We start from the raw sequence: 26,908 nt of genomic DNA on the forward strand, positions 1-26,908 counted from the left end.
TTACTTAAGTTCTACATGTGTGTGAAATCATATGGTGTTTGTCTTTCTCAGCCTGACTTATTTCACTTAGCATTATACCCTCAAGGTCCATCCATGCTGTTATAAAAGGCAAGATTTCATTTTTTTCAATGACTGAGTAATATTCCACTGTATATATTTATATATACCTCATCTTCTTTATCCATTCATCCACTGAAGTGCACTTGGGTTGCTTCCATATCCTGGCTATTGTATATAATGCTGCAATAAATATAAGGGTGCATATATGTTTTTGAATTAGTGAAAATAAGAAGCTTTTGCACAGCAAAGAAAAAAATCATCAACAAAAATCAACCTACTGAAGGAGAAAAGGTTATTTTCAAGTGATATATCCAATAGGGGGTTAACTTCCAAAATATATAAAATGAACTTATACAACTCAACACCAAAAAAATTGATTTAAAAAATGGGCGGAGACCAACAGACACATGAAAAGATGTTCAGCATCACTAATCGTCAGGGAAATGCAAATTAAAAATACAAAGATGTATCACTTTATACTTGTCAGATGGCTAAAATAAAAAAGACAAGGGGTGCCTGGGTGGCACAGCAGTTAAGCGTCTGCCTTCGGCTCAGGGCGTGATCCCGGCGTTCTGGGATCGAGCCCCACATCAGGCTCCTCCGCTATGAGCCTGCTTCTTCCTCTCCCACTCCCCCTGCTTGTGTTCCCTCTCTCGCTGGCTGTCTCTATCTCTGTCGAATAAATAAATAAAATCTTTAAAAAAATAAAATAAAATAAAATAAAATAAAATAAAAATAAAATAAAAAAGACAAGAAATAACAAGTGTTGGGGAGTATGTGGAGAAAAAGGAAATCTCATGCACTGCTGGTGGCAATGTAAATTGGTGCAGCCACTGTGGAAAACAGTGTGCATGCTCCTAAGAAAACATAAAAATATGATTACCATATGATCAATTAATTCCTCTACTGGGTATTTACCTAAAGAAATCAAATACACTTTTTCTAGTTTCTTTTAATAATAATTCTTTTTAAAGCTAGTAAAGCAGCTACAGACACAACTGAAAAGTAGATAGTTAAAAAAAAAAAAAAGGAGAAAGAGCAAACATGCATCATTCACTCCACAATAAAGTGTTCCCCTACCAACATCTCATGAAGGCCTAGTTTCCACATGCTCAGGAGTACTCCAGATTATTGTGTAAGGAGAACAGACCGCATTCAGGTATGATAATGTTAAACCAAATGTTTACTGGCGCTGCTGAGTTCAAGGTCTACAGTTTAGGCCCTAACTGAAGTGGAGTTGGTCGTTCTAAACTCCTGCATGATATGCTGGATCCCATAGCTGAAGTAGAGAGCAAACCCAATCAGCATCCAGATACCAAATTGGGCCCAGCTGTCAGCTGTCATCTGCATCAAAAGGCAAATATTCATAAGGATGCTTAGGAGTGGGAGGAGAGGCAGAGCAGGGACCTTAAAGGAAAGGGGAGTGGAGCTCTGTGGCTGTCTCCAGATGACCCCAGTGAGCCCAGTGATGAGTACCAGGAGCAGCACAACCACTGTGATTGGCGCTGGGTCTCCAGAAAGCAGACTTGGCCACTGGGCTAGCACCAGGCAGAGGAGAGTCAGCAGCAGAGCAAGCAGTGAGGAACAAACATAGACAACCCAGCCAGAGAGTGGAGTGGGGGTGGGGCTGCTTGGAAAAAATAGTCCCTGTAGAGTCAGCTTCTCTGCTGCAGGTCTGTTCTCCTCCTGCACCCGTGCTTCATTTTCCCCATTCTCCTCCTGCACCTGCACTTCATCTCCCCCATTCTCCTCCTGCACCTGTGCTTCATCTCCCCCATTCTGCATCTCAGGCTGATACCTCAGGACGAGAACACAAAAAGCCACCAGAGAGTAAGCTAGCAGGAAGCCAATTGACCTGAAGTTCACAAGATTAATGAGTCCAAAGAAAAATGCCAAGATTGGCGCAATAATGCCAAAGATCACAGTGGCCACAATGGAGGCATATGTGCCAGTGTGGATCCTGGTAAGGACAGGGAACAGGAGGCCATCCTGTGCCATCATGTATATCAACTGACGTATGGGGAACATAAAGCCCAAGAAGCTGGCAGAAAGACTACAGAGGAATCCAAAAGCTACAATATAGTAGGCAGGAGCCCAGTCAATATGGAGAAATGCCTCAGGCAAGGTGCTCCCAGGTCGAAGCCGGTAGTAAGGCACCATGAGTGTAAGTGCTGCAGAGACACCGAAATACACCAAAAAGCAGATGAGCAGTGAAACCACAATGCCCATGGGGATGGAACGCTGGGGATTCTTGGCTTCCTCAACTCTGGTAAGAATATTGTGGAAACCAATGAGTGCATAGGAACAGGTAGCTGCACCATGGAAAATCCCCTCAAAACCAAAAGGCAAAAATCCTCCAGAGCCCAGAGGGCCCAAGCCAGAGGTGTCATTGAGTCCAGCCTGTATGTAGTCCTCTTCTGCGAGCTTCTAGTTGTGTAAGTCCCCCTTCATGAAGCCAAAGATGATGACAAAACTGAGAACCAAAAGTTTCACCAATGTGACCACTTTGGTCACCACAAAAAACTGACTATTGCTCAGAGTCTGCAACTCCATGAGCAACAACACCAGTCCCACAATAAAGAAGCCTAGATAATCTGCAAGGACTTCAGGAATGTGCAGTAAGATGCTCTTACGCAGGGTCTGAGAGATCTGGTTCCCAAGCAGATTGGTAAAAGCCAAGGTCCAGGCCCAGGTCACATTGGCTACACCAGCAACAAGGGAGAGGATGAGGTTCTAGCCAGTGATGAAAGCCCAGAGTTCACCCATAGTGACATAGGTGTAGAGATATGAAGAGCCGGAATGGGGAATCCGGGTACTAATCTCTGCATAGCACAGCCCAGACAACACAGAAGATAGGCCGGCCACCAAAAAGCAGATCACAATGGATGGTCCTGCTTGATTGCCGGCCACCTCACCAGCCAGGATGTACACACCTATACCCACTGTGCGGCCCACACCCAAGGCCACTAAATCCAGAGTGCTCAGGCTTCTTTCAGAGACAGTCTCATGTACCAGGGGCTCCAGCAGACGTCTGTGTACCATTTTTTGACCAAATCTGCGAAGTGCCTGATGCAGCATTGTAGCTGGAATTGAAGATGATTCTAGAATTAGAGAACTGTATCAAGCCCAGGTTGCCTGGAGTCTCAGATTGGGTTCAGTGAGGCTGAGTTAGGCCGAGCTGGGTTGGGGCCGCTGAGTTCCTTTGCTCAGGCTTCAACACTACTGCAACATATTTCATCTGGTATGTGTTATCTTTCCATAATGCCTAAATAAATAAGAAATGTTTACTGAACAATGGTATTCAACCAATGAACCAAAACTCAAAAGTCCCATGTCACATGTGGAAATATCACAAATATCATAGAAACTGACACCAAAAGACATCATAGAAAAATCAACCCTGCTTTCCTCCCAGAAAAAGGGCTAAATATCTCTCGACATTCTTTTTTACCCACTACATGACATAATCCCATTTGAGCTCATCTAAGTCATGAAGCTTCACAAACTAATTAGGCTGTAAAACACAACAGGGCATGAATGTATTGTGCTTTAATTCTCATGTGGGATGTTTGCGTGGTGTTTCTGTGTGAGTTATGACACATTAATTCATGGACTAGAAGGCCTCCTTGCAATAATCATCTTTTAAATATTACCTGAATTTAAAATACAAATATTGATCCTCGGTCTTACAACTCTTAGCCCTAAAGTCAGCTAAGGTCAGATGGTAGTTTAGCTCACTTTCTCCTCATTCTGCATCATCCATTCAGCTGTATTGATGGCCAAGAATGTACAGTCCACCCCTTCCCTTTACCCACCTAGGCCTACAAGGACACTGTAAACAGAGAGGAGGAGGGAGAAAGGGGCAGGACCTTCATAACCACCTGCAAGAAGGAGAGGACCAGGCTGTCTGGGAAGGAAACACTGGAGAAATGGGGGCAGCAGCCAACCCAGGGTCCAGGACTGAGAAGGGAGAGGAGCCAAGAAGGTGGTTTTGTGAATTATGACATTCAATACACCTCACCCAAAGCAACCAGGCAAAATGCACTACAGTTTTTATGTCCATGGTTATGAATGTATTATGGGTAGAGAGAAAAGAAATAAGTCACCTAACTCAGTGGCTCAAAAACAATTCCTTCTGTATCCTCCTCTCTGGGTTCCAGGAGAGAAGGTGAGCTCACTTCAGCAGACAGTCTCCTCACTGGCCACACTGTGCTCTCTACACACCCTGCTCCATCTGTGATGTCAGATGCCAGAGGCCTGGAGAATCTGCCTTGTTCTGTGAGCTTGTAGTAAAACACTTACTTGTAACTCCCTATGAATTTTTCACAATGAGTTATATTTAACTCACTCCAACCATGGTCTGAATGTGTTTTCTTAATGAAGGAACACTACATGTAGTTCCTCCTTCCCCCTCCTCCACTGCTACTATTCAAATGGCCCCCTCCTCAAGGGGAGCAATGCTTTTGATGAACAATTCACAGCAATGCCCTGGAATGAGTAGTGGAGATCAGAGAAAGCAAAGTCATGGAGCCCCCACTCTCCTCCCTACTCGGGCTTTCATTTTGAAAGAATTTTTAGAAGTGTTGTCAGGAGTTTTAAAGACGGGCGCCTGGGTGGCTCAGTTGTTAAGCGTCTGCCTTCAGCTCAGGGCGTGATCCCGGCATTCTGGGATCGAGCCCCACATCAGGCTCCTCTGCTGGGAGCCTGCTTCTTCCTCTCCCACTCCCCCTGCTTGTGTTCCCTCTCTCGCTGGCTGTCTATCTCTGTCAAATAAATAAATAAAATCTTTAAAAAAAGAAGTTTTAAAGACAAAAAGATCAAGTGAAAATTGAGAAGTCTACTCCATAGATGTTCAAAAGGAACCCCTGGGTATGGGCTAGACCTTCTGTTTACAAATTCGTCCTGACTCCTTATTTGCCACCCACCAGTTCCAATGTTATGATTTACCAACAAGCTCACGAAATAGAGAAGGAGGGTCAATTCTTAAACATGGAATCTTTCTACACTATAAATGTGATTGAGGTGTCCCCCACCTACCACCAGGCTTCAAATCCTTCAGTGATTCCCCAGAGGCCTTCCTTCATAGTCCTTTCTTCCTTCAAAATCTGACCTGTGCTTATTCCTCCAGCCTCATCTTCTGCCCAGTTCCTGCTCCAGCTGCAAAATTCAACACTCACCCTGTTCCCTTGCCTCTAATGCCCTCTTGGCCCCTTCACTTAGCTAACCCCCACTTCTCTTTCAGTTCCCAGCTCAGCAGTTGCTTCCCCAGGAAGCCTCCCTTGACCCTTATGCTGCCCTTCCTATATGCTCGCCTAGCACCTGGTTTTCCCCATGTGCCATTGATCCTACTGTATCTAAATTTCAGTGGATGGATGTATCTAAACACACATGTAGAGCATGGGCTGGAAGAGCATTTGTTAAATACACTAAAGTAAATGCCTCCAGTGAGGAAGAGAAATGAGAATAGAGATAAGGATGAAAGGGGAAAATAAAATGCATTGTAAAGGGGCTTGACAGGAAGTGATGGTGCAAACATGCCATGACTGAGGGAGGAACTGACTCCACTCTGTGCACTGCAGCTTCAACACAGGAATGGCAGGAGATAATGTTGTGAAAAGACCTGGTACAGAGCCTGATAAATGACAGGCTTTCAATAGGCTTAACATGAAGGGGAACTGGAATCCTGTAATGGTCAGTATATGGAGAATACAAAGAAGGAATACCTGCTAGAAAGAGGGTGAAGAACAAGAGAATATGGGGCACCTCTCCTACTAGTTCCCTCTGAACCCATTTCCTTTTTCCCAGTTCCTCTTTCTCCTCAGTTCCTTCAACTAACTTGGGAGGCTTCTGTAGTTGGCACTAAGGATGCTTGTACCACATTTCTCTATCTGGGAACCATCCCCAGCCACCTATCTCTCAAAAAAGACACAACAGTGGTTCTTCACATTTGTTGAATCACAGACCCCTCTGAGGTTGGTCACCTCAAAAAAAATGTCATACACCCTTCTGAAGTCCATCATGGACCCTGAGCAGGAATCCCAGAGGAGGACCATCTGAATGGCAGGGTCAGAGAGGGGTAATACTTGATAATTTCTGTTTCCCTCAACTGTGTTGTGCAGAGTGGTCCTTGTGCTGCTCTTCCCACTTCTACTAAAAGTGAGTGAAAGTCGGCCTACAGACAAAGTAAGAAGATACCACAGAAGCAACCTAAAGAACATAACATCTGGGAATTAAATAATCATATTTTATGACTCCAACAGAAGGAGGCAGAACAAACAAATGGACAAGCAAACTCTCAGAAGATAAAGCAAACCCATGATTGGGAATCCTGAAAGACTCTACCACAAATCCAGCTCATAACAACACAGAGAAACATGGTCCTCAAACACCATGCTCAGAAATGCCCTTTCTCTATAAAATAATCTGTGATTATTCCAATGGTTTCTATTCAGTCCAGACCCTCTGACCCAGCTGTCAGTGCCCCCTTATTCTCCCCCACCCCTCAGGCCCATCACCTTCTTCTTAACTCAGCTCTTCACGTCCTGACTTACCCTTCCTGGGAGGAGCCTTTGCCCTAGATAAGTACCTGCCCTGCCAGGGATGCCCTCCTCACTCCTTCTGTCCAGTCCTGGTGCTCTAGATCTTCTCAACCCTATTCTACAACCTTCCCCCCTCTATGTCTAGGAAGCCTTTCCTAAGCTATCCTGACTGATCCCCATCTCCAACCTTCCTCCCCTTCCCATCAGTCCTTACAACCCATCCTGATGTTCACCTGAAACTAATTTTCCCTTTCTGTCTGGTGGTGTCTTGGGTATGTCACTTAAATTCCTTTATAGTCTAAAAGCTTCCAGAGGGCAGGGCCAGGATCCACATATATCCTCCTTCTGATTTCCACACTCCCACCCCAACTCTCACCACCCAGGACAAAGATCTGTTCATAATTGCAGCAAGCAATGATTAGAGGCATTTAGGACAGAGGAAATAAATATGTAGATGTATTGATTGACTATGATATTTTGAGATTCTTAAAGTAGGATATTTTTTGAAAAAAGGAAAGACCCAAATGAAACAGGAGACTGGAACATGGACCATCATCTATTTCAAGAGCATATCTTGAGGACATTTCCTAGGGAGGGCCCTGGGTCTGTGAATCTCAGTTTATTTATTATTTTTTTTAAAGATTTCATTTACTTATTTGTCAGAGAGAGAGAGAACGCAGGCACGTGTGCACAAGCAGGGGGAGCTGTAGGCAGACGGAGAGGCAGGCTCCCTACTGAGCAAGGAGCCTGATGCAGGACTCAATCCCAGGATCCTGGGATCATGACCCAAGCCAAAGGCAGACACTTAATTGACTGAGCCACTCACACATCCTGCGAATCTCAGTTTAATCAGGAAACAGCCTCTCCCAAAGGAGGTGCTTGCTCAGGGGATGTGCTTAAAGAAATGCAGGGAGGGGCCAGGGAACATGAAGGCAGCTTGTATGAATTCCATAATGCCCCTGGCACCCCCTCCCCTCCACCCTTCTCCCTGTGTTTCTCACAGTCTCTGAGCTCCCTCCAAATTCCAAAACAAGAGTTCCATTCTGAGATTCCAAGAAAAACTGTCAAATCCAACAATTCACCCACTAAATTTCCCTCTGTCTTGCTATCCCAGCCAGCCGCATCCACTCTCCTTTGTCCTGGAAGTCATTGTGCTCCTTCCTCTGTCTCTGAGAAAGGGTACTTAATGCCCTCACTCTGGACCTTTCCTTTTCAAAACATTTTTCCAAGGCAGTAAGTTCCACTGGTTTCCATGGTAGGAAGTTAACACTCCTGCCAATCAGGAAGTTGGCCTTGTGGCTCCTCCTGCATAGCTTCAAAGATAGTTTGTATACCAGTTGCTTTGCTAGAAGTTTGATAAAGACTTGAGAGAAAGGCTAACCAGGCTGTTCAATAATTATTTTCAAGCTCTCAAAGTTTCAGAGAGGTAGACTGTAAATGCAACATCTGCAAAGATTATAGCAATCCCTTTGTATCCAAGCATAGCTCCTTCCTGATTCCAAAGTGTATAAATTTTCTCTTCCTCCTTAAAATTTCCAGACAATGAAAACTCCAGCGCCAATCAAACCAGTGGCTTCCAAACAAACTAGAATGAAGATTTTTTGATAACTGGGATTCCCCAGAGTTTCTGGGCTTCTAAGTCTGCAGCCCTGGACTCTGGTAAGGGGTAGTCAGGAATACAAGAGTACGGGCTTTGAGTTCAGGGTGAGAATTTTAAATTATAGTAGGTATGGTGGATGTGTACACCAATACGTCCAAAGTGGAAAGAGTCAGAATACATGTGAAAAGGTAAACAGAGCAGAAGCCACCATGAACACTGCGGCTGAGTATCATATATAACAGTAGAAAAAAAATTAGTTAAAAGCAAATGAAAAATGGAATCTTCCCATTTTCTCTTTCTGTTTGTGCCTTCTCTTAAAGTCTGTGTCCAATCACGGTCATTCGTTTATTCATTCAACAAATATACTGGCCCTATTTATTCAGCATTGTGGATAAAGCAGAGAAAAACACAAAAATCCTTCCACTCAAGTTGCTTACATTCCTGCAGTAGGAAGCAAACAAAAAACAAGTAAGTAATATGAATATATATTGTGCTGGATTTGCAACTAGTGCTGCAGAGAAAAGGAAAGCGAGAAAAGGTTAGGATGTTCTCAGAGGGGGTGTTGTGATTTTTAAATGGGTGGTTCAAGACAGCCTTTTCTTCACACTCTTGTGCAAAACCCTCACCACCATCCATCTCCAGAACTTGTTCATCTTCCTCAGCTGAAACTCTGTACCCATTAAACAGTAACTGCTCATTATTCCCTCCCCAGCCTCTGCCAACCACCATTCTATTTCCTGTCTCTGGATTTTACTACTCTAGTTAGCTCATATAAGTGGAATTATGCAATATTGTCCTTTCGTGATTGGCATATTTCACTTAGCACAATGTCTTCAAAGTTCATACATGTTGTAGTATGTGTCAGAATGTCCTTCCTCTTTAAGGCTGCATAATACTCCTTTGTACGTATAATCCCAATCTTATTTATACATCCACCCACTGATGGGCATGGGAATTGTTAGCTATCATGAATAATGTTGTTATGAATACGGGTCTATAGATATCTTTGGGAGTCCTTGCTTTCAATTCGGTGGGATATATATCCAAAAGTGGGATTGCTGGATCATGTGGTGATTGGATATTTAATTTTTTGAGAAATCACCATACTGTTTTCCACAGTGGCTGTACTATTTTACATTCCTACCAGCAATGCATAAGCATCCTAATTTCTCCACATCCTCACTAACACTTATTATCCTCTATTTTTTTTTTAATAACAGCCATCCTTATTGCTGTGAAGTGATACGTTGATAGTTTTGAGGAATAATAATGAGGCCTGTGGGGCCATGACACAGTGAATGAGGGGGAAGCAGTAGGGGATGATGTCAGAGAGAAAGCAGGAAGCCAGATTCTTCACATAGATTCTGAGAGGCACTGTGAGGACTTTGACCATTATTCTGGGTGAGATGGAAACCCTAGAAAAAGTGATCATTTCACATGTTGCCTACTGATTCTCATGTTCTCTGAGCTAAGTATTGGGTTCCCAAACTAAGGAAGGGCCTCCTCCAGAGTTTGAAAGCAGGGCACGAAGACAGTTTTGCAGGGCTCTCGATAGATGTCTGGTTCTTCTGACAATGCAATGAAGGCTGAACAAACTGTATGCTTCCATCTGCCTCCCTCTCTAGATGCCAAAGAAGAGATGCCATACAGCCCTGCTTGGGACAGTGAGATGACAGATTGCTTTCACTGAAGCTGTGCACTTTCTACATTATCTCCAGGACTCCATCACTTAAAAATCAAACAAAAGTCATTTTAATATCATTGACTATTTTAGGTTTTTCCCACCGTTATTTTGGATAATCAAGTGCTAACATGGAGATAAAAGCCTCTTNNCCTGGAACCTAGTGAAATTAAGGAATGAAAGACAGGGATAGGTAGGCTCTCAGGAACGGGGCAGGAACCATGTGAATCAGGCACTCACAAGTGCAGAGTTAAATAGATGAATCCAGTCTCAAGCTCCAGATGCCTCCAGAAGGACTGTCAGAAATGTCTGAGATACTCAGAGCTGGAGAGAAGACCCCAAAGGGAAGACTGAAAACACATTTCTGAGAGGCAAAAAGTAACTTTTGTAAGGTCACTTCCCCCGGGGCTACAAGGATGAAATCTTCTACATCTAAATGAGAAATCAAAGTATTACAGATAATAATCTGGAGAGGATGGCCACCCAACTATTGTTTGTAAATGTTAGGAAATACACACTTGTGGTGGGGGTAGGGGGGAGATGGAGAGTACAGGAGAGAATTATGGGGCTGTCCCCACTGGAAAAGGTGGAGAGACAGAAATCAATTTTCACCATGGCATTCTTAGGATTCAAATGGGGGTCAGAGGAGGGAAGTATAGTAAAATCTGGAAACCAAAATAACTAATTTCTCTCAGCAGGANCAGGAAATGGGCCATGTACTCCTATTTTCTGTGTGCTATGTTTCTTTCCAGCTGAGGGCCACCTTATTCATCCTCCACTCTCAACATGCTATGATCCCCGCCCACATCCAGGGTAAAGGGACTGCACAACTTGACTCACATCATAATCCCATCTCATTTCCCTTCTCTGTGGGCTCTTTACAGAGGTCCTGGGTTACCTTTAACCTTCAAACATGTACAATAAAAAAAAAAGATCTAGAATATAGAAGTCTGCTCTTTTTCCTATCCTCAAATAGAAGAAAAATAGACCTAAGTGGCAGTGAAAGTCTTAGGTCATTTATCCATGTGTTCATCCAATAAATCCTAAACACCTTCTAAATGCCAGTCCTAGTGCTTGATGCTATAGACACCAGAGGGGGGAAAAGGCCTTTTCCCTGTTTACATGGCACACATTTATGTTAAGAATGTTCTTATATCATATTCCTGCCCAAAATGTGTAACCTGAATCTAATAATAAAAGCAAACAGTCTACAAAACAACTTTCTACATGAAGTTGACTTTCTATAAAACAACTGACCTGTGCTATTTAAAACTGTCAATGTCAGGAATGGCAGGCTGAGGAACAGTTGCAGTTTAAAGGAAAATAAAGAAAAATGACAATGAGATGCAATGCAGAGCCCAGGGAGAAACATTTTAGGATAAGAAAATTAGGAAATTAGTCAACTTTGAATATGGACCATATTTTACACACACACACACACATACACACACTGGCAAAAGTGGCAAAATATTAACAGTTGTTCATTCTTGGTGAATGATAAATAGATATTAATTATATTATTTTTGTAACATTCTGTAGGTTTGATATTTGTCAAACTAAAAAGGTAGGAGAAAAATAACAATGTCCCAGTAGAAAATGTTGTGGCTTCTCCTTCCGTAAATGCCCTTTATACACAAACTTGCCATCACTTTTGCCAAATCCCATCCAGACTGATCTAGCCTCAAATCAGGAACTTTAGATCAGAGGAGTAGGTAGGAAGATAGAACTCCTTTGTCTTTGATTTACAACCAAAGTTATCAGCAAGAAAACAACCTGGAAAGAAACCACAATGTTGACTCATGTTAGTATGGTTATAATAACTCTATACTTTTATTGTCACTTTGTGGGACTACCACAAACTAATACACCAGCTCCAAAGCTTGAGCTCTAGAGGCATTGGGGGACATGTGCAGAGGCTGGAGGCAGAGAAAAATAGTATCTGGCAAATAGGGGTACCAGGTATATGTGCAAGATTTAGGGCTACATGGACAGAGGGGTGAAAGAGAAAGAGTTTGATGAGCTGCAAGTAATGCACAGATGTGATTTCATTTGACCCCATAACAACCCAATGACGAAAGTATTATTATTCCACTTTACAGACTGAGAGGTTAGACAACGGCCTCCAAGCTCTTATAGCCAGTACGAAGAAAAGCTGGAATTTCAAATTGGTTCTTTGCTTCTTCAAAGACCATGTTCTTTCTCCTGCAGCACCCTACCTCCACAAAGAGTCAAGACTCCAGTGCATTTGAACCAGTTCTCATATTAGGTCACTTTCTGCTGGTGTCATCCATCCTCCCTAATAGATACTGATGGGCCAGAGCTAGAAGTACTGTGATCATTAAATCTGAAAGCTCCATCTAAACTGCTTCCTGCTAAAATCCAAACCTAATCTAAGGCCAAAATGTCTCCAGACCATCCGTTTAGATGACAAGAAAGATTCCAAGGCATCCCTGTACCTATTCCAATAATTCTCAGATATGATTTTACATGTAATTGTAATTCCTGGCTACAACTTTAGCCCATGTTCAGTGCATTTAAGGAGTGCTAGAGTAGGAAACGAAACCTTTATTCTCACTGTGTAAAGGAAGATGGGGGTGGGGAGCAGACATTTCTAAAATGGGACCCCAGTGGCAGGAAGAGGGTTGCAATCTCCCTGACAATGTGAATGCCTCCAGGTCTGGCCTTCCCAAACCTCAGTTATCATCCAAGGCTTCCAGATGCTGTCTATACATACTATTAGGAAACATCTGTCACAAAGGACAGCCCCAACTGGGACAAAGGATGGTAGGAAGGCAGATGGTGCCAGCTTAATGAGGGTAGTTTAACAAAACATCTTTTTTAAAGATAATTTAGTTATTCATTTGACAGATAGAGAGAGAAAGAGAGAGCACAGAGGCAGAGGGAGAAGCAGATTCCCCAATGAGCAGCTCGCCAGTCATCCAAAATATGATTAACTCCTTTCCGGAGCTAAAATGTCGGAGTGATGTTAGTAATAGGTCTTCAGCTATGTCAGATTGATCATTCTGCCTTTGTTGTTGTTGACCACCAGTGACCTAGCCCAGTAGAATATAAAAAAATGAGCATTAGTGTTTCCCATTGTGACACTTGTCTGTGACCAGGTCAGAGCTCACAGCACCTAAAGCACTGTTAATATTTATTAATCACCTATGGAGATAAGCACAAAGACCAATGGACATCAGGTATCAGTACAGACCTCTTCATCTATTTTTGGATCTCTTTATTATTATTATTATTATTCTTTTTTTAAGTAGGCTCCATGCCTAGCATGGACCCCAACGTGGGGCTTGAACTTATGACCCTGAGATCAAGACATGAGCTGACTGCTTCTCCTTCTCCCTCTGCCTGCTGCTCCTCCTGCTTGTGCTCTCTCTCTGTCAAATAAATAAATAAAATCTTAGAAAAAAAAAAGACCTGAGCTGAGATCAAGTGTCAGACACTTAACCAACTGAGCCACCAAGGTGCACCTCCTCATTATTTTTTCAAAGTTATTAATGAATATGGACTTGAGGTAAGGAATAATGGGTATTCTGAACATGCTCTTAGTATAGGAAGATCAACAGAGAAGATAAAGGATTACCTTTCTGTTTTATCTTCAAAAGGAAGAAAAGGCCAAATATGTTTAGAAAAAGGGGATCGACAAAGCCACCTCTAAAGATCCTGACTTTATTCAGGAAACTTGCATATAAATTTGAAGCAAATCTAAGAAACTACAGCTGAACTCATTGATAGCAGATATTTGGGGATCACCAAAGTAGACCTCAATTCAACTCAGCTGAGATGAAATCACTTAGACACTTAGCACCTTGTCCACACTAAACTATCTAGTAGGTTTCCAGGGTTTACAAATAGTAAAATCAGGGCCAGCCTCCTGCTGTACTCCCTGATCCACCCTCCTGGTCCATAAAATTGGTAACTCTAAACGAAGATCCTCTCAGGTCTCAGATTCACCCAGCAGCCATTAGAGAGTGCTGCCTTTGAAGCAGGATAAAGTCCTAAATCACATTCTTCTTGAATACTACATTGAACCAGATAACTGAAGTGTGAATGCTCTCTACCTTCTTTCTGGAAAATAACACTTTCCTCAAGTCTTAAAAAGACACACACACACACACACACACACACACACTCCCAACCAACCTGCAGTTTCCTGCTCTCTATTCAGTCAAAACTTTGAAGATTATATTTCTTTCTTTTCACTGTTCTTCTACCACTTATTCCTACCATCAACATTTCCTGTGGCTCCTGCTTCAACAGATCAAATCTTTCTCCACATATTCACATTTGTGGCATTAACATCAGCCCTCAAACAGACTGAACCTCTCTGCCTAGAACACACTCTTTCCAAGCCCTGTTCAATATGACCCTCCTTCTCCAAGCTTCTCCAGCCGTACCTATAGAGAAATATCTGATCTCTCTAGTATGGTCTCCTTGACCCCTGCCCCCCCCACCCAGTTAATGTCCATGCCATAACTCAGAGCCTAGAATTCTGCACTGGGAGAAATCCCAGTTAGGAAAGAGGGTAGGAGTAGCAGGTGATGAAGTGGAGCCTAGGAGCAGAGCTTTTGCCTGAGGATGCTTTCAGCTTGCCTTTCCCTCCCCAGCTGAAGCCTGAGGTACGAAGAGTTAACTGGCCACAGCCAAAGAAGTACCCCCAGGATTTACAGCCTAGTTTGGCAAAGTCTGAGATCTGACACAAGAACTGAGGTCCAAGTCTCTTTCACTATAACAAAGTGAAAGTACAAAAGAAGTAACTCAAGTTGGCTAAGATAAAGTGACATTTATGATTTGCTCCAGTGTCATCCCCTTGATGTGTGACAACGGAACCGACAGACAATGCAGAATTTTATTACTTCCACTGCTTTACTTTATTTGAAAAATATGTTACCTAATCCTTGGGCATTTGGCAACATGACATGATTCTTGAACTGCAATAACTACATGTAAGGCTAATCTGCAGAAGGGAGGAGTGTACAATAGTCAATTGATTGCATGGTGTGTGAAATAGGATTTCACTTGTTTCAGGAGGATAAGGAAATGTCCATGAAATACCTTTATACGGGCACCTGGGTGGCTCAGTTGGTCAATAATCTAACTCTTGATTTCAACTGGAGTTGTGATCTCAGGGTCATGGGATTAAGCCCCTGTCGGGTCCGCACTCAGCGTGGGGTCTGCTTGGGACTCTCTCCCTCTCCTCTGCCCATTTCCCCCACTCATGTGTGCTCTATCTCTTTCTCTCATAAATAAACAAATAAACTCTTAGAAAAAAAAGAAATGCCCTTATATAGTAAGCTCCCTGAGGGGGGGGGATCTCTATTGGCTACAATTTTTCCTTACTGTCTTTAGATACCTACACAGATGGGTTCAGTGTACATTGGGTTGGGTCTAAAGTGAGAAATTGGATGGCCCCTCAAGTAGAAACAACAAAATGTTTCTAAGTGAGAAAGACTGGATTCAATCTATGAAAGATCAGATTTCAACTAAGTATAAATGAATACAAAGGCAAATTCTAAATTAGAAAATTCAGGTACCACACTGATTCTTTGTGCAAAAGAACTCAACCAAAAGCAACATTTTATTTCCCCTAAATTATCAACACCACCATTATTACCCCCAAATCGTCATACACTCAGTTACACACTGTCCAAGACAATGATGGCGAATAGAGAATTCCCCTCTCTGGGAACTTAGAATTAACGTCATTTCATGTACAAGTGCCCACCTGCCAAAATAAATAAAAGGTACATGAACTATGAGCCAAGAAGGGTATTCCTCAATCAGAAAGGAACAGTCAAGGCAAAGGCATGTCAAATTCCCAGATGTCTTCCTAGATGATGGAAGATAAGAGTAGTAAGGACCCCATTTTCCAGTGTTGGCAAGACTAGTGGGTATCTTCTGCACACTGTGGGTCAGCCCGAGAAGACTGCATGGAAGCGGTGTAATTACCCTATCTTCACAATGTGTATAACTGTTTTCCAGGAAAACATCAGTTTAAGCTATATCTTCAGGTTGGGCCATGATCCAATAAATAGAGCCTCTTTTAGACCTTCCTTCCCTGCCCACCACCAAGAACACAAACTCCATCACACCTTCAAATAATAAATACAGTTTGCCCAGCTAGACAGATCCAGGTAAATATATGCTACAGATATTGATACAGATCTAATACTAAGATATAATATTAATAATAATTAATAGCAATAATTCTCAATCTTAGTCTGTGCATCAAAGGCCAGTAGAGAAAAACCACTGCAGTAGTAATAAATGTGTATCTGCTCTCCTGGGGAAAGAGAAGGGAAGGTCAGATAGTTTCCCTGAGAGGTGGGAAAGAAAGCTGAAGTAACCAAATTCAGCTTATTCTAGATAAAATAAACATCCCAACTTATTTCCCAGGAGTCTTTGAAGGAGAGGCAGGATCCCTGTTGAGCAAGAAGCCCAATGCGGGACTCGATCCCAGAACTCTGGGATCATGACTTGAGCCGAAGGCAGGCACTTAACTGACTGAGCCACCCAGGCGCCCCCCCCCCCAGGAGTCTTTGGAGAACAACTTCACTAATTGGATCACTTACCAGGCAGCCTCCCACCTTGATCTTACTTTTACAGTATTCTGTTTGCATGTTACTTGGAAGAAGGCTTTGTCTCCCTTTCTAAAACCTCCTCAGGGTAGAACCTGCTTCATGTTTTCTCAATGAGGTTAGAAACCCCAATTCTGCAAGTAAATATTACTAGGTGCAACCAAGACTTGAACTTGAAGGCATGGCAGCCCCCCCACCCTCAACTATTCATTAGACCAAGAGGAAACACAGCCTCCTCCTCCAACTCACCTACCTACGTTACCACACCCAGCACTACACCTCTTAAATTCCATCCCAGTCTAGCAGAGGCTAAATTCCAAGTCAGTGAAATCCCATCCTGATGCAGACTAATGTAAACCAGACCAACTGTATGTAGACCAAATCCATCCAGCCAAATGTAGACCAAAATCTACATAGATGGAGACCAAAACTATTTTGCTTCCTTCCCACAGTATCTCTGGTGCCCTGGCAACATGCACACACCACACTATTATAATCACACCATTATTTGGGTAAACAATCAGATAGCTAGAGATCCACTAGAAGCTGTATAGACTCCATATTATCTAGTATCATTCTGGGATGGTTGTGAACAGGCACCTCTTATTAGTCCCTCTAGGATAATGTCAGAGAAGACAGAGTGAAATGCAACATTCCTCCTTCATGATTCAACACATTGACAGGTTTAGTTTCAGTCAGATTCTAGTTTTGGAAATTCTTAACATTTCTGTAACACCAAAACAAGATGATCAACTTGACAAATCAGAAAAGCCTGAGCTTCTGCTTCTAGAGGTTGTCAGAAACTAGATGGGGAGTTAAGATGGCGGAGGAGTAGGGGACCCCTTTTTCAGCCGGTCCCCTGAGTCGAGCTGGATAGGTCCCAGACCAGCCTAAATAACCACGGAATCAGCCTGAGACGCAGGATGATGCATCTGGATCTCTACAAATGAACATCTCCAGCACTGAGTATTGAGGTACGAAGAGGGGAGCTGTAAACCGTGCACGGATATCGGAAGATAAACGGAAGGGGGAGGGAGCCGCCGCGTTTGGGCTCCGGGAAGCGGCAGCCACCTGCACGGGGGAGCGGGCCGGACTCACAGAGGGCACCCGCAAGAGAGCTGACTGAGACCGGTGAGCCGTGAGCCGTAACGCCGCGCACCACATCTCCCGGAACACCGGGAATCCGGTGTGCTCTACGGGATCCAGACTGAGAGGCGAACTCCCGGAGGAGGCGCGCCGCAGGGCAGCTGTGCGGCTGGCGGGCCACCTCGCCGGGGAGGCGGGCGGCTCTGCGGTCGGCACCCGCGAGTGAAATGCAGACTGAGACTCCTGAACCGGGTGCGCGCGCCACCAGGCTTCTGATGAAACTCCCGGAATCGAGGTGCTGCTCACCGGGCATAGACCTGAGACCAGGAACCTGGGAGCGCCTTGGGGTCAGCCGGTGGCTGGCGGCATTAGAAACACACAAAGGACAGAGCGTGCCGGCCCTGGAAGTAGAGGCAGGGACGCCCGGGTGTGGGGCGCACATCCCGGGACGCTGCAGGGTTGAGCAGCACCAACAGAAACAGAGTTAAAGTGGCCAGAACATTAGTAGAGAACGGGCCGCAATCCTTCTGTTCCGTGACAGAGGCTGAAATTTGGCCGCTGCTGCTCTGACTCTCAGAAGAGGCACAGCAAACCGCCAGGGAAAGCCGCCAGAGAACAAAAGCCTGGAAATACCGGCTCAGAGAGTGCCCATCCCCATCCTCCCTCGCAGGGGACACGGAGACTCTACCCAAACAGGGTTGCCTGAGTATTGGCGCGGCAGGCCCCTCCCCCAGAACACAGAAGGCAGGCTGAAAAATCAAGAAGCCCACAACCCGGGCGCCTGGGTGGCGCAGTCATTGAGCGCCTGCCTTCGGCTTAGGGCGTGATCCCGGCGTTCCGGAAAGGAGTCCCTCATCGGGCTCCTCCGCTGGGAGCCTGCTTCTTCCTCTCCCACTCCCCTGCTTCTGTTCCCTCTCTCGCTGGTTGGCTGCCACATAAATAAATAAATAAAATCTTTAAAGAAGAAGCCCACATCCCTAAGATCCCTATAAAACAAGGGGCACGGCCTGGGACCCAGTCAATAATTTGGGCTCTGGAAACCCCGCAACCTCTCTTCATCAGAATGACAAGAAGGAGAAGCCCCCCCCAGCAAAGAAAAGACAGTGATTCTGTGGCCTCTGCCACAGAAATAATGGATATGGATGTAACCAAATTATCAGAAATGGAATTCAGAGTAACGATGGTCAAAATGATGAGTAGAATTGAAAAAACTATTAACGAAAAGGTTACTGAGAATATAGAATCCCTAAGGACAGAAATGAGAGCGAATCTGACAGAAATTAAAAATTCTATGAGCCAAATGCAGGCAAAACTAGAGGCTCTGACGGCCAGGGTCGCAGAAGCAGAGGAACGGGTTAGTGAATTGGAGGATGGGTTAATAGAGGAAAAAATGAAAATAGAAGATGGTCTTAAAAAAATCCACGCCCACGAATGTAGGTTACGGGAGATTACTGACTCAATGAAACGATCCAATGTTAGAATCATCGGCATCCCCGAGGGGGTGGAGAAAAACAGAGGTCTAGAAGAGATATTTGAACAAATTGTAGCTGAAAACTTCCCTAATCTAGCAAGGGAAACAAACATTCGTGTCCAAGAGGCAGAGAGGACCCCTCCCAAGCTCAACCACGACAAACCTACGCCACGTCACGTCATAGTGCAATTCGCAAATATTAGATGCAAGGATACAGTATTGAAAGCGGCCAGGGCAAAGAAATTTCTCACGTACCAAGGCAAAAGCATCAGAATTACGTCAGACCTGTCTACACAGACCTGGAATGAGAGAAAGGGTTGGGGGAGCATATTTAAAGCTCTTTCAGAGAAAAACATGCAGCCAAGGATCCTTTATCCAGCAAGGCTGTCATTCAGAATTGATGGAGAAATAAAGACATTTCAGAATCGCCAGTCACTAACCAATTTTGTAACCACGAAACCAGCCCTACAGGAGATATTACGGGGGGTTCTATAAAAGTAAAAAGGCCCCAAGAGTGATACAGAACAGAAAGTCACAGCCAATACAAACAAAGACTTTACTGGCAACATGGCAACATTAAAATCATATCTCTCAGTAATCAGTCTTAATGTAAATGGTTTGAACCATCCCATAAAACGCCACAGGGTTGCAGATTGGATAAAAAGAAATGACCCATCCATTTGCTGTCTACAAGAGACTCATTTCGAACCCAAAGATGCATTCAGACTGAGAGTAAGGGGATGGAGTACCATCTTTCACGCAAATGGACCTCAAAAGAAAGCTGGGGTAGCAATTCTCATATCAGATAAATTGGATTTTAAACTACAGACTATAGTTAGAGATGCAGAAGGGCACTATATTATTCTTAAGGGAAGTATTCAACAAGTGGATATGACAATTATAAATATATATGCCCCCAACAGGGGAGCAGCAAGATACACAAGCCAACTCTTAACCAGAATAAAGAGACATATAAATAAAAATACATTAATAGTAGGGGACCTCAACACTCCACTCTCAGAAATAGACAGAACACCCTGGCAAAAACTAAGCAAAGAATCAAAGGCTTTGAATGCCATACTCGACGAGTTGGACCTCATAGATATATATAGAACACTACACCCCAGAACCAAAGAATACTCATTCTATTCTAATGCCCATGGAACATTCTCAAGAATAGACCATGTTCTGGGACACAAAACAGGTCTCAACCGATACCAAAAGATTGAAATTATCCCCTGCATATTCTCAGACCACAACGCTCTGAAATTGGAACTCAACCACAAGGAAAAATTTGGAAGAAACTCAAACACTTGGAGACTAAGAACCATCCTGCTCAGGAATGACTCGATAAACCAGGAAATCAAAAATCAAATTAAACAATTTATGGAGACCAATGAGAATGAAAATACAACAGTCCAAAACCTATGGGATACTGCAAAGGCAGTCCTAAGGGGGAAATACATAGCCATCCAAGCCTCACTCAAAAGAATAGAAAAATCTAAAATGCAGTTTTTATATTCTCACCTCAAGAAGCTGGAACAGCAACAGAGGGACAGGCCTAATCCACGCACGAGGAAGCAGTTGACCAAAATTAGAGCTGAAATCAATCAAGCAGAAACCAGAAGTACAGTAGAGCAGATCAACAGGACTAGAAGCTGGTTCTTTGAGAGAATCAATAAAATTGACAGACCACTGGCAAGACTTATCCAAAAGAAAAGAGAAAGGACCCAGATTATTAAAATTATGAATGAAAAAGGAGAGGTCACGACGAACACCATTGAAATTGGAAGGATTATTAGAAATTTTTATCAACAGCTATATGCCAATAAACTAAGCAATCTGGAAGAGATGGAATCCTTCCTGGAAACCTATAAACTACCAAGATTGAAACCGGAAGAAATTGATTCCTTAAACAGGCCAATTAATTATGAAGAAATTGAGTCAGTGATAAACAACCTTCCAAATAACAAAACTCCAGGCCCGGACGGTTTTCCTGGGGAATTCTACCAAACATTCAAAGAAGAAATAATACCTATTCTCCTAAAGCTATTTCAAAAAATAGAAACAGAAGGAAAGCTACCAAACTCATTCTATGAGGCCAATATTACCTTGATCCCCAAACCAGGCAAAGACCCCCTCAAAAAGGAGAATTACAGACCGATTTCCCTAATGAATATGGACGCCAAAATCCTCAACAAGATACTTGCTAATAGAATCCAACAGTACATTAAAAGGATTATCCATCACGATCAAGTGGGATTCATACCTGGGATGCAAGCGTGGTTCAATATTCGCAAATCAATCAGCGTGATACATCATATCAACAAGAAAAGACTCAGGAACCATATGATCCTCTCAATCGATGCCGAAAAAGCATTTGACAAAATACAGCATCCTTTCCTGATTAAAACCCTTCAGAGTGTAGGAATAGAAGGTACATTTCTCAATCTCATAAAAGCCATCTATGAAAAGCCTACTGCAAATATTATTCTCAATGGGGAAAAGCTGGAAGCCTTTCCCTTAAGATCAGGAACTCGACAAGGATGCCCATTCTCGCCACTATTATTCAACATAGTACTAGAAGTCCTTGCAACAGCAATCAGACGACAAAAAGGGATCAAAGGTATTCAAATTGGCAAAGAAGAAGTCAAAATGTCTCTCTTTGCAGATGACATGATACTCTATATGGAAAACCCAAAAGAACCCACTCCCAAACTATTAGAAGTCATAGAGCAATTCAGTAACGTGGCGGGATACAAAATCAATGCTCAGAAATCAGTTGCATTTCTATACACGAATAACGAGACCGAAGAAAGAGAAATTAGGGAATCCATCCCATTTACAATAGCACCAAAAACCATACGTTACCTTGGAATTAACTTAACCAGAGACGTAAAGGACCTATATTCTAGAAACTATAAATCACTCTTGATAGACATTGATGAAGACATAAAGAGATGGAAAGATATTCCATGCTCATGGATTGGAAGAATTAACATAGTTAAAATGTCCATGCTACCCAGAGCAATCTACACTTTCAATGCTATCCCGATCAAAATACCGAGGACATTTTTCAAAGAACTGGAACAAATAGTCCTTAAATTTGTATGGAAACAGAAATGGCCCCGAATCTCCAAGGAACTGTTGAAAAGGAAAAACAAAGCTGGGGGCATCACAATGCCGGATTTCGAGCTGTACTACAAAGCTGTGATCACAAAGACAGCATGGTACTGGCACAAAAACAGACACATAGACCAATGGAACAGAATAGAGAGCCCAGAAATGGACCCTCGGCTCTTTGGGGAACTAATATTTGATAAAGCAGGAAAAAACATCCGGTGGGAAAAAGACAGTCTCTTCAATAAATGGTGCTGGGAAAATTGGACAGCTACATGCAAAAGATTGAAACTTGACCACTCTCTCACACCATACACAAAAATAAACTCCAAATGGATGAAAGACCTCGATGTGAGACAGGAATCCATCAAAATTCTAGAGGAGAACATAGGCAGCAACCTCTACGACATCGGCCAAAGCAACCTTTTTCATGACACATCCCCAAAGGCAAAAGAAACAAAAGATAAAATGAATTTATGGGACTTCATCAAGATTAAAAGTTTCTGCACATCCAAGGAAACAGTCAGAAAAACTAAGAGGCAGCCCACGGAATGGGAGAATATATTTGCAAATGACACTACAGATAAAGGACTGGTATCCAAGATCTACAAAGAACTTCTCAAACTCAATACACGAGAAACAAATAAACAAATCAAAAAATGGGCAGAAGATATGAACAGACACTTTTCCAATGAAGACATACAAATGGCTAACAGACACATGAAAAAATGTTCAAAATCATTAGCCATCAAGGAAATTCAAATCAAAACCACACTGAGATACCACCTTACGCCAGTTAGAATGGCAAAAATAGACAAGGCAAGAAACAACAATTGTTGGAGAGGATGTGGAGAAAGGGGATCCCTCCTACATTGTTGGTGGGAATGCAAGTTGGTACAGCCACTCTGGAAAACAGTGTGGAGGTCCCTTAAAAAGTTAAAAATTGAGCTACCCTATGATCCAGCCATTGCACTACTGGGTGTTTACCCCAAAGATACAGACGTAGTGAAGAGAAGGGCCATATGCACCCCAATGTTCATAGCAGCAATGTCCACAATAGCTAAATCGTGGAAGGAGCCGAGATGCCCTGCAACAGATGACTGGATTAAGAAGTTGTGGTCCATATATACAATGGAATATTACTCAGCAATCAGAAAGAATGAGTTCTCAACATTTGCTACAACATGGACGGCACTGGAGAAGATAATGCTTAGTGAAATAAGTCAAGCAGAGAAAGACAACTATCATATGATTTATCTCATCTATGGAACATAAGAACTAGAATGATCAGTAGGAGAAGAAAGGGATAAAGAAAGGGGGGGTAATCAGAAGGGGGAATGAAACATGAGAGACTATGGACTATGAGAAACAAACTGAGGGCTACAGAGGGGAGGGGGGTGGGGGAATGGGATAGACCGGTGATGGGTAGTAAGGAGGGCACATATTGCATGGTGCACTGGGTGTTATACACAACTAATGAATCATCGAGCCTTACATCGAAAACCGGGGATGTACTGTATGGTGACTAACATAATATAATAAAAAATCATTATTAAAAAAAAAAAGAAAGAAAGAAACTAGATGGGCTTCCAGAAAGAATCAGAATGAGGATTTCTCAACAAGAAGCAGAAAGAGGGCTGGAAAAGCCAGGAAGATTGTGCAATTAAAGGATTAGGAAGTGATGTGATACATTGATGTAAACCGTGAAAATTGATTTCTTTTATACTTCCCCATACAATTCTCTACTCTCCTTTACTCAATCCTGAATCCTATCAACATAGAACACCTAAGAAAAGTCCTCAGGAGATGGGTGCCTGTGTGGCTCAGTTGGTTAAGCATCTAACTCTTGGTTTTGGCTCAGGTCATGTTTTCAGGGTCATGGGTTGGAGCCCTGTGTCAGGGCCCACCCTGGGCCTAGAGACTGCTTAAGATCCTCTCTCTCTCCCGCAGCCTCTCCCCCTTTTCCCGCTTCTGTGTGCACTCACTCTCTCTTTAAAAAAGAAAAAAAAAAAGAAAAAAGTCCTCAGGAGAAAGTAGTAGAAGGAAATCCATCTGCCTGTTCACCTTATTTTCCAAACTACAACTATGATGTAGGATGGCCTTTGTCTAAAATGAGCATAGATCCACACCCACTTCTTCCAAGAATCTTTATTAAACAGCTTTGTTTTTTCCCCTAAATCCTTCCTTTCCTTGTAAGCATAGAATCTAGAAATCCATCCAGTGGTCTCATCCATCATATACTCTGTCTCCATTTTAGACTAGCAGTTGTGAGTGGTCAGAGCCCACGGCTCCTTCTTTCATGTACCTCCTCCCAACCCACATCTTCAATAATACACAGCACACTAGGTGGCTTAGGAAAGGCCAACTATCTCTCTGTTTATCGTCCTTCATTATCTTTAAATGTGTCTTTTGACCTCCCGTGTAAGGAGGAGGTCTCTGTCTCTCCGTCCTTTCTCACCAGATTGTGCTTGGTCTTCTCATAGCTCTAGGTAGTTGCTCCACATTGCCACCTGGTTCCTGGGAAAGTTAATTGGTTTTGCTCTGTTTTGTTGTTGGAAAAACACCAGATCATCTGAGTCATGTGAAAGTTGTATCATGCCTCAAAGTCCTGAGCTCTTATCCAAATGCAGATCCATACAACTTCTCCACCAAGACCCATCTGCCTCACCCCAGTTCAGACAACATGATCTACAAGAAAGAGCTTCCATTACTAAAGGACACTCTTAATCTCTCTTTCCTAGTTCTTTCTAATCCCCACTCTACTTTGTGATTTCTGTGATAATCAAAGAAAAAAGGGACAAGGATAAACCGAAATAATATTATCCAAAAATTATTTTTATCAATTTGGAATATACTTGGTGAAGGAAATTGGTCTTTCCACAAGATTTTGCTTAAACTAAGGTTAAAATGAATCAGCCCTCTGGAAGCACATAACACATACCAATTGATAATGAAGAGAAGTTGCCCAAGAACTGCTAGAAGGCAAGAGAAAGACAACCTAGAAATCAACATTTGCCACATATAATCAAGAAAACAGGTTTCATACATGAATAAATGTTGTCTGGACTTCTGGTGTTGGGGCACTGCCACAATATACATGGTGGTGGGGAAGGGAGAGAGAGAGGGGAACAGTTTAAGACTCCAAGGGCCTTTGAAATTAGTGAGTTACAGATATGATTTGCAATAACAGCAAACCGCCTCTAGAAGACCCAGGTTTCTCCTCCAAGCCTTTATCGATCAATAAATATGACTATCATGTACATAAAATTGACAGATTCCAAGAGAGGAAAAAAACAGAACTATCAATATTCAAGGTTTATTTAGCACAGGCTCATTTATAATATACCTGGGAACTCAAAGAAGGCTTCATACAGCATTTTAAAGATCACTGGGCAGCCACACCCCAGGGAAACTTGGTAATCTGTCCTCTTACAGCCTGACCTGGCTTGTAATCAATTCCTAACACAACTTTTTAAAATTAGATAAGAAAGGCAAGGAGATACCTTCAGCAGCTTTAAAAATAGATATCTAGCTCCTTGAATAAGGAAGATGAGACCCCAAACCCTCTGTCATGATGGTGAACCATTCTATCAAACTGGACCTGCTGTTCTGCAAAGTGCACACCAATGACCTCCCTATGAGTATATGACACAGAAACTTTCAGAATCTCCAGTGATAAATGAGGCAAAATATGAAGGAGGCAGCAGAGCCAAGTGGAAGAATCTTCATTCATCCCAGAAACATGTCTAAGCATAGTATGTGCTGGGGTCTGTGGGAAAGACAAAGATGAAGAAAGCAAGCTCTGCACTAGGTCAAAGAGGAAAGGCCAGGAAAGAGGGAAGGGCTCACAGGTGGGAAAGACACTTGAGGAGAAGCAGCAAGGAATAATCTCCCCTAACTCATATTTTCTTTAGCAGAGCTGAGAATCTTTCTGGTCTGCAGGACAGAGTATAGGCCTCCACATCACTCTGACCGCAGCAAACCTACCTGTTCTTCCCAAACTTTCAAGGCCTCTGCTCTGTACCCCACAATCCAAAGACTAGCTCTTGTTCCAAGAAATACCCTCTGTTCAAACCCCAAGAGCTTCCACAGCCAGTAGTACTACACACCCAAACTTCTTCCTCTATGGCTCTGTCTCAGTTTTCTTGCCAGCTCTATAAACATAAGAAATCACTTACCAATGGGCCGTTCCTGTCTAAGAGGAGAAAGACCTGAGAAAAAAGTGCAAGCCAAACCTAGGGAGAGGTTAGGAGCTTGGCCAAGCAGAGTCAGGACTTGGAGTGAAACTTAGCTGGGCCTTTATGGATTTGGGGCCCTTGGGAAGAGATAACTTCTGGGAGGCGGGGCCCTCAAGAGGCGTGGCCCTAGCAACACTGAGTCCCAGGGAGTTGTGGCCATTGGGAGGCAGATAGAAGAGAAGGGTGGGAAAGGGTAAAAGAGGTAACTTAAATAGAATCCTGGAAGAAAGCTGGAGGTGGGCTATGGAAGATAGCAGGGCCCTGTGCGGGTGAGGAGGTAGACTGAGGACTTAAATAGGACTTTGCTGGAGACTTTGTTGGGAGCAAGATATGAATTTAGAAGTAAACAAGCTTTTCAGGGTCCTGGGTATGGAGGAGGTGCTGGCCGGCAGGAAGAGAGTGTGGGGAGCCAGGTGGAGCCCAGCCTGTGCTGATTTGGAGGCCAGTCCTAGATCCAGCTAAAGAGCCCACTCAGCAGTCCTTTATTTTTTTAAAAGATTTTATTAATTAATTTGTCAGA

At 43.1% G+C, this 26,908-nt stretch overlaps 1 protein-coding gene across 1 annotated transcript; it reads right to left on the bottom strand.

Moving 5' to 3' along the window:
- Positions 1-974: 974 nt before the first annotated feature.
- On the bottom strand, positions 975-26,430 carry LOC103677812 (cationic amino acid transporter 3-like). Its single transcript, XM_040642206.1, is given in 2 exon segments — positions 975-3,325; positions 26,329-26,430. A coding segment is annotated over 1 exon segment (1,863 nt). The 5' UTR covers positions 3,139-3,325; positions 26,329-26,430; the 3' UTR covers positions 975-1,275.
- Between the last annotated feature and the right edge of the window lie 478 nt (positions 26,431-26,908).

The sequence above is a fragment of the Ursus maritimus genome, unplaced genomic scaffold, assembly GCF_017311325.1.
Source record: "Ursus maritimus isolate PB19 unplaced genomic scaffold, ASM1731132v1 scaffold_26, whole genome shotgun sequence".
In the NCBI taxonomy this organism is placed as follows: Eukaryota; Metazoa; Chordata; class Mammalia; order Carnivora; family Ursidae; genus Ursus; species Ursus maritimus.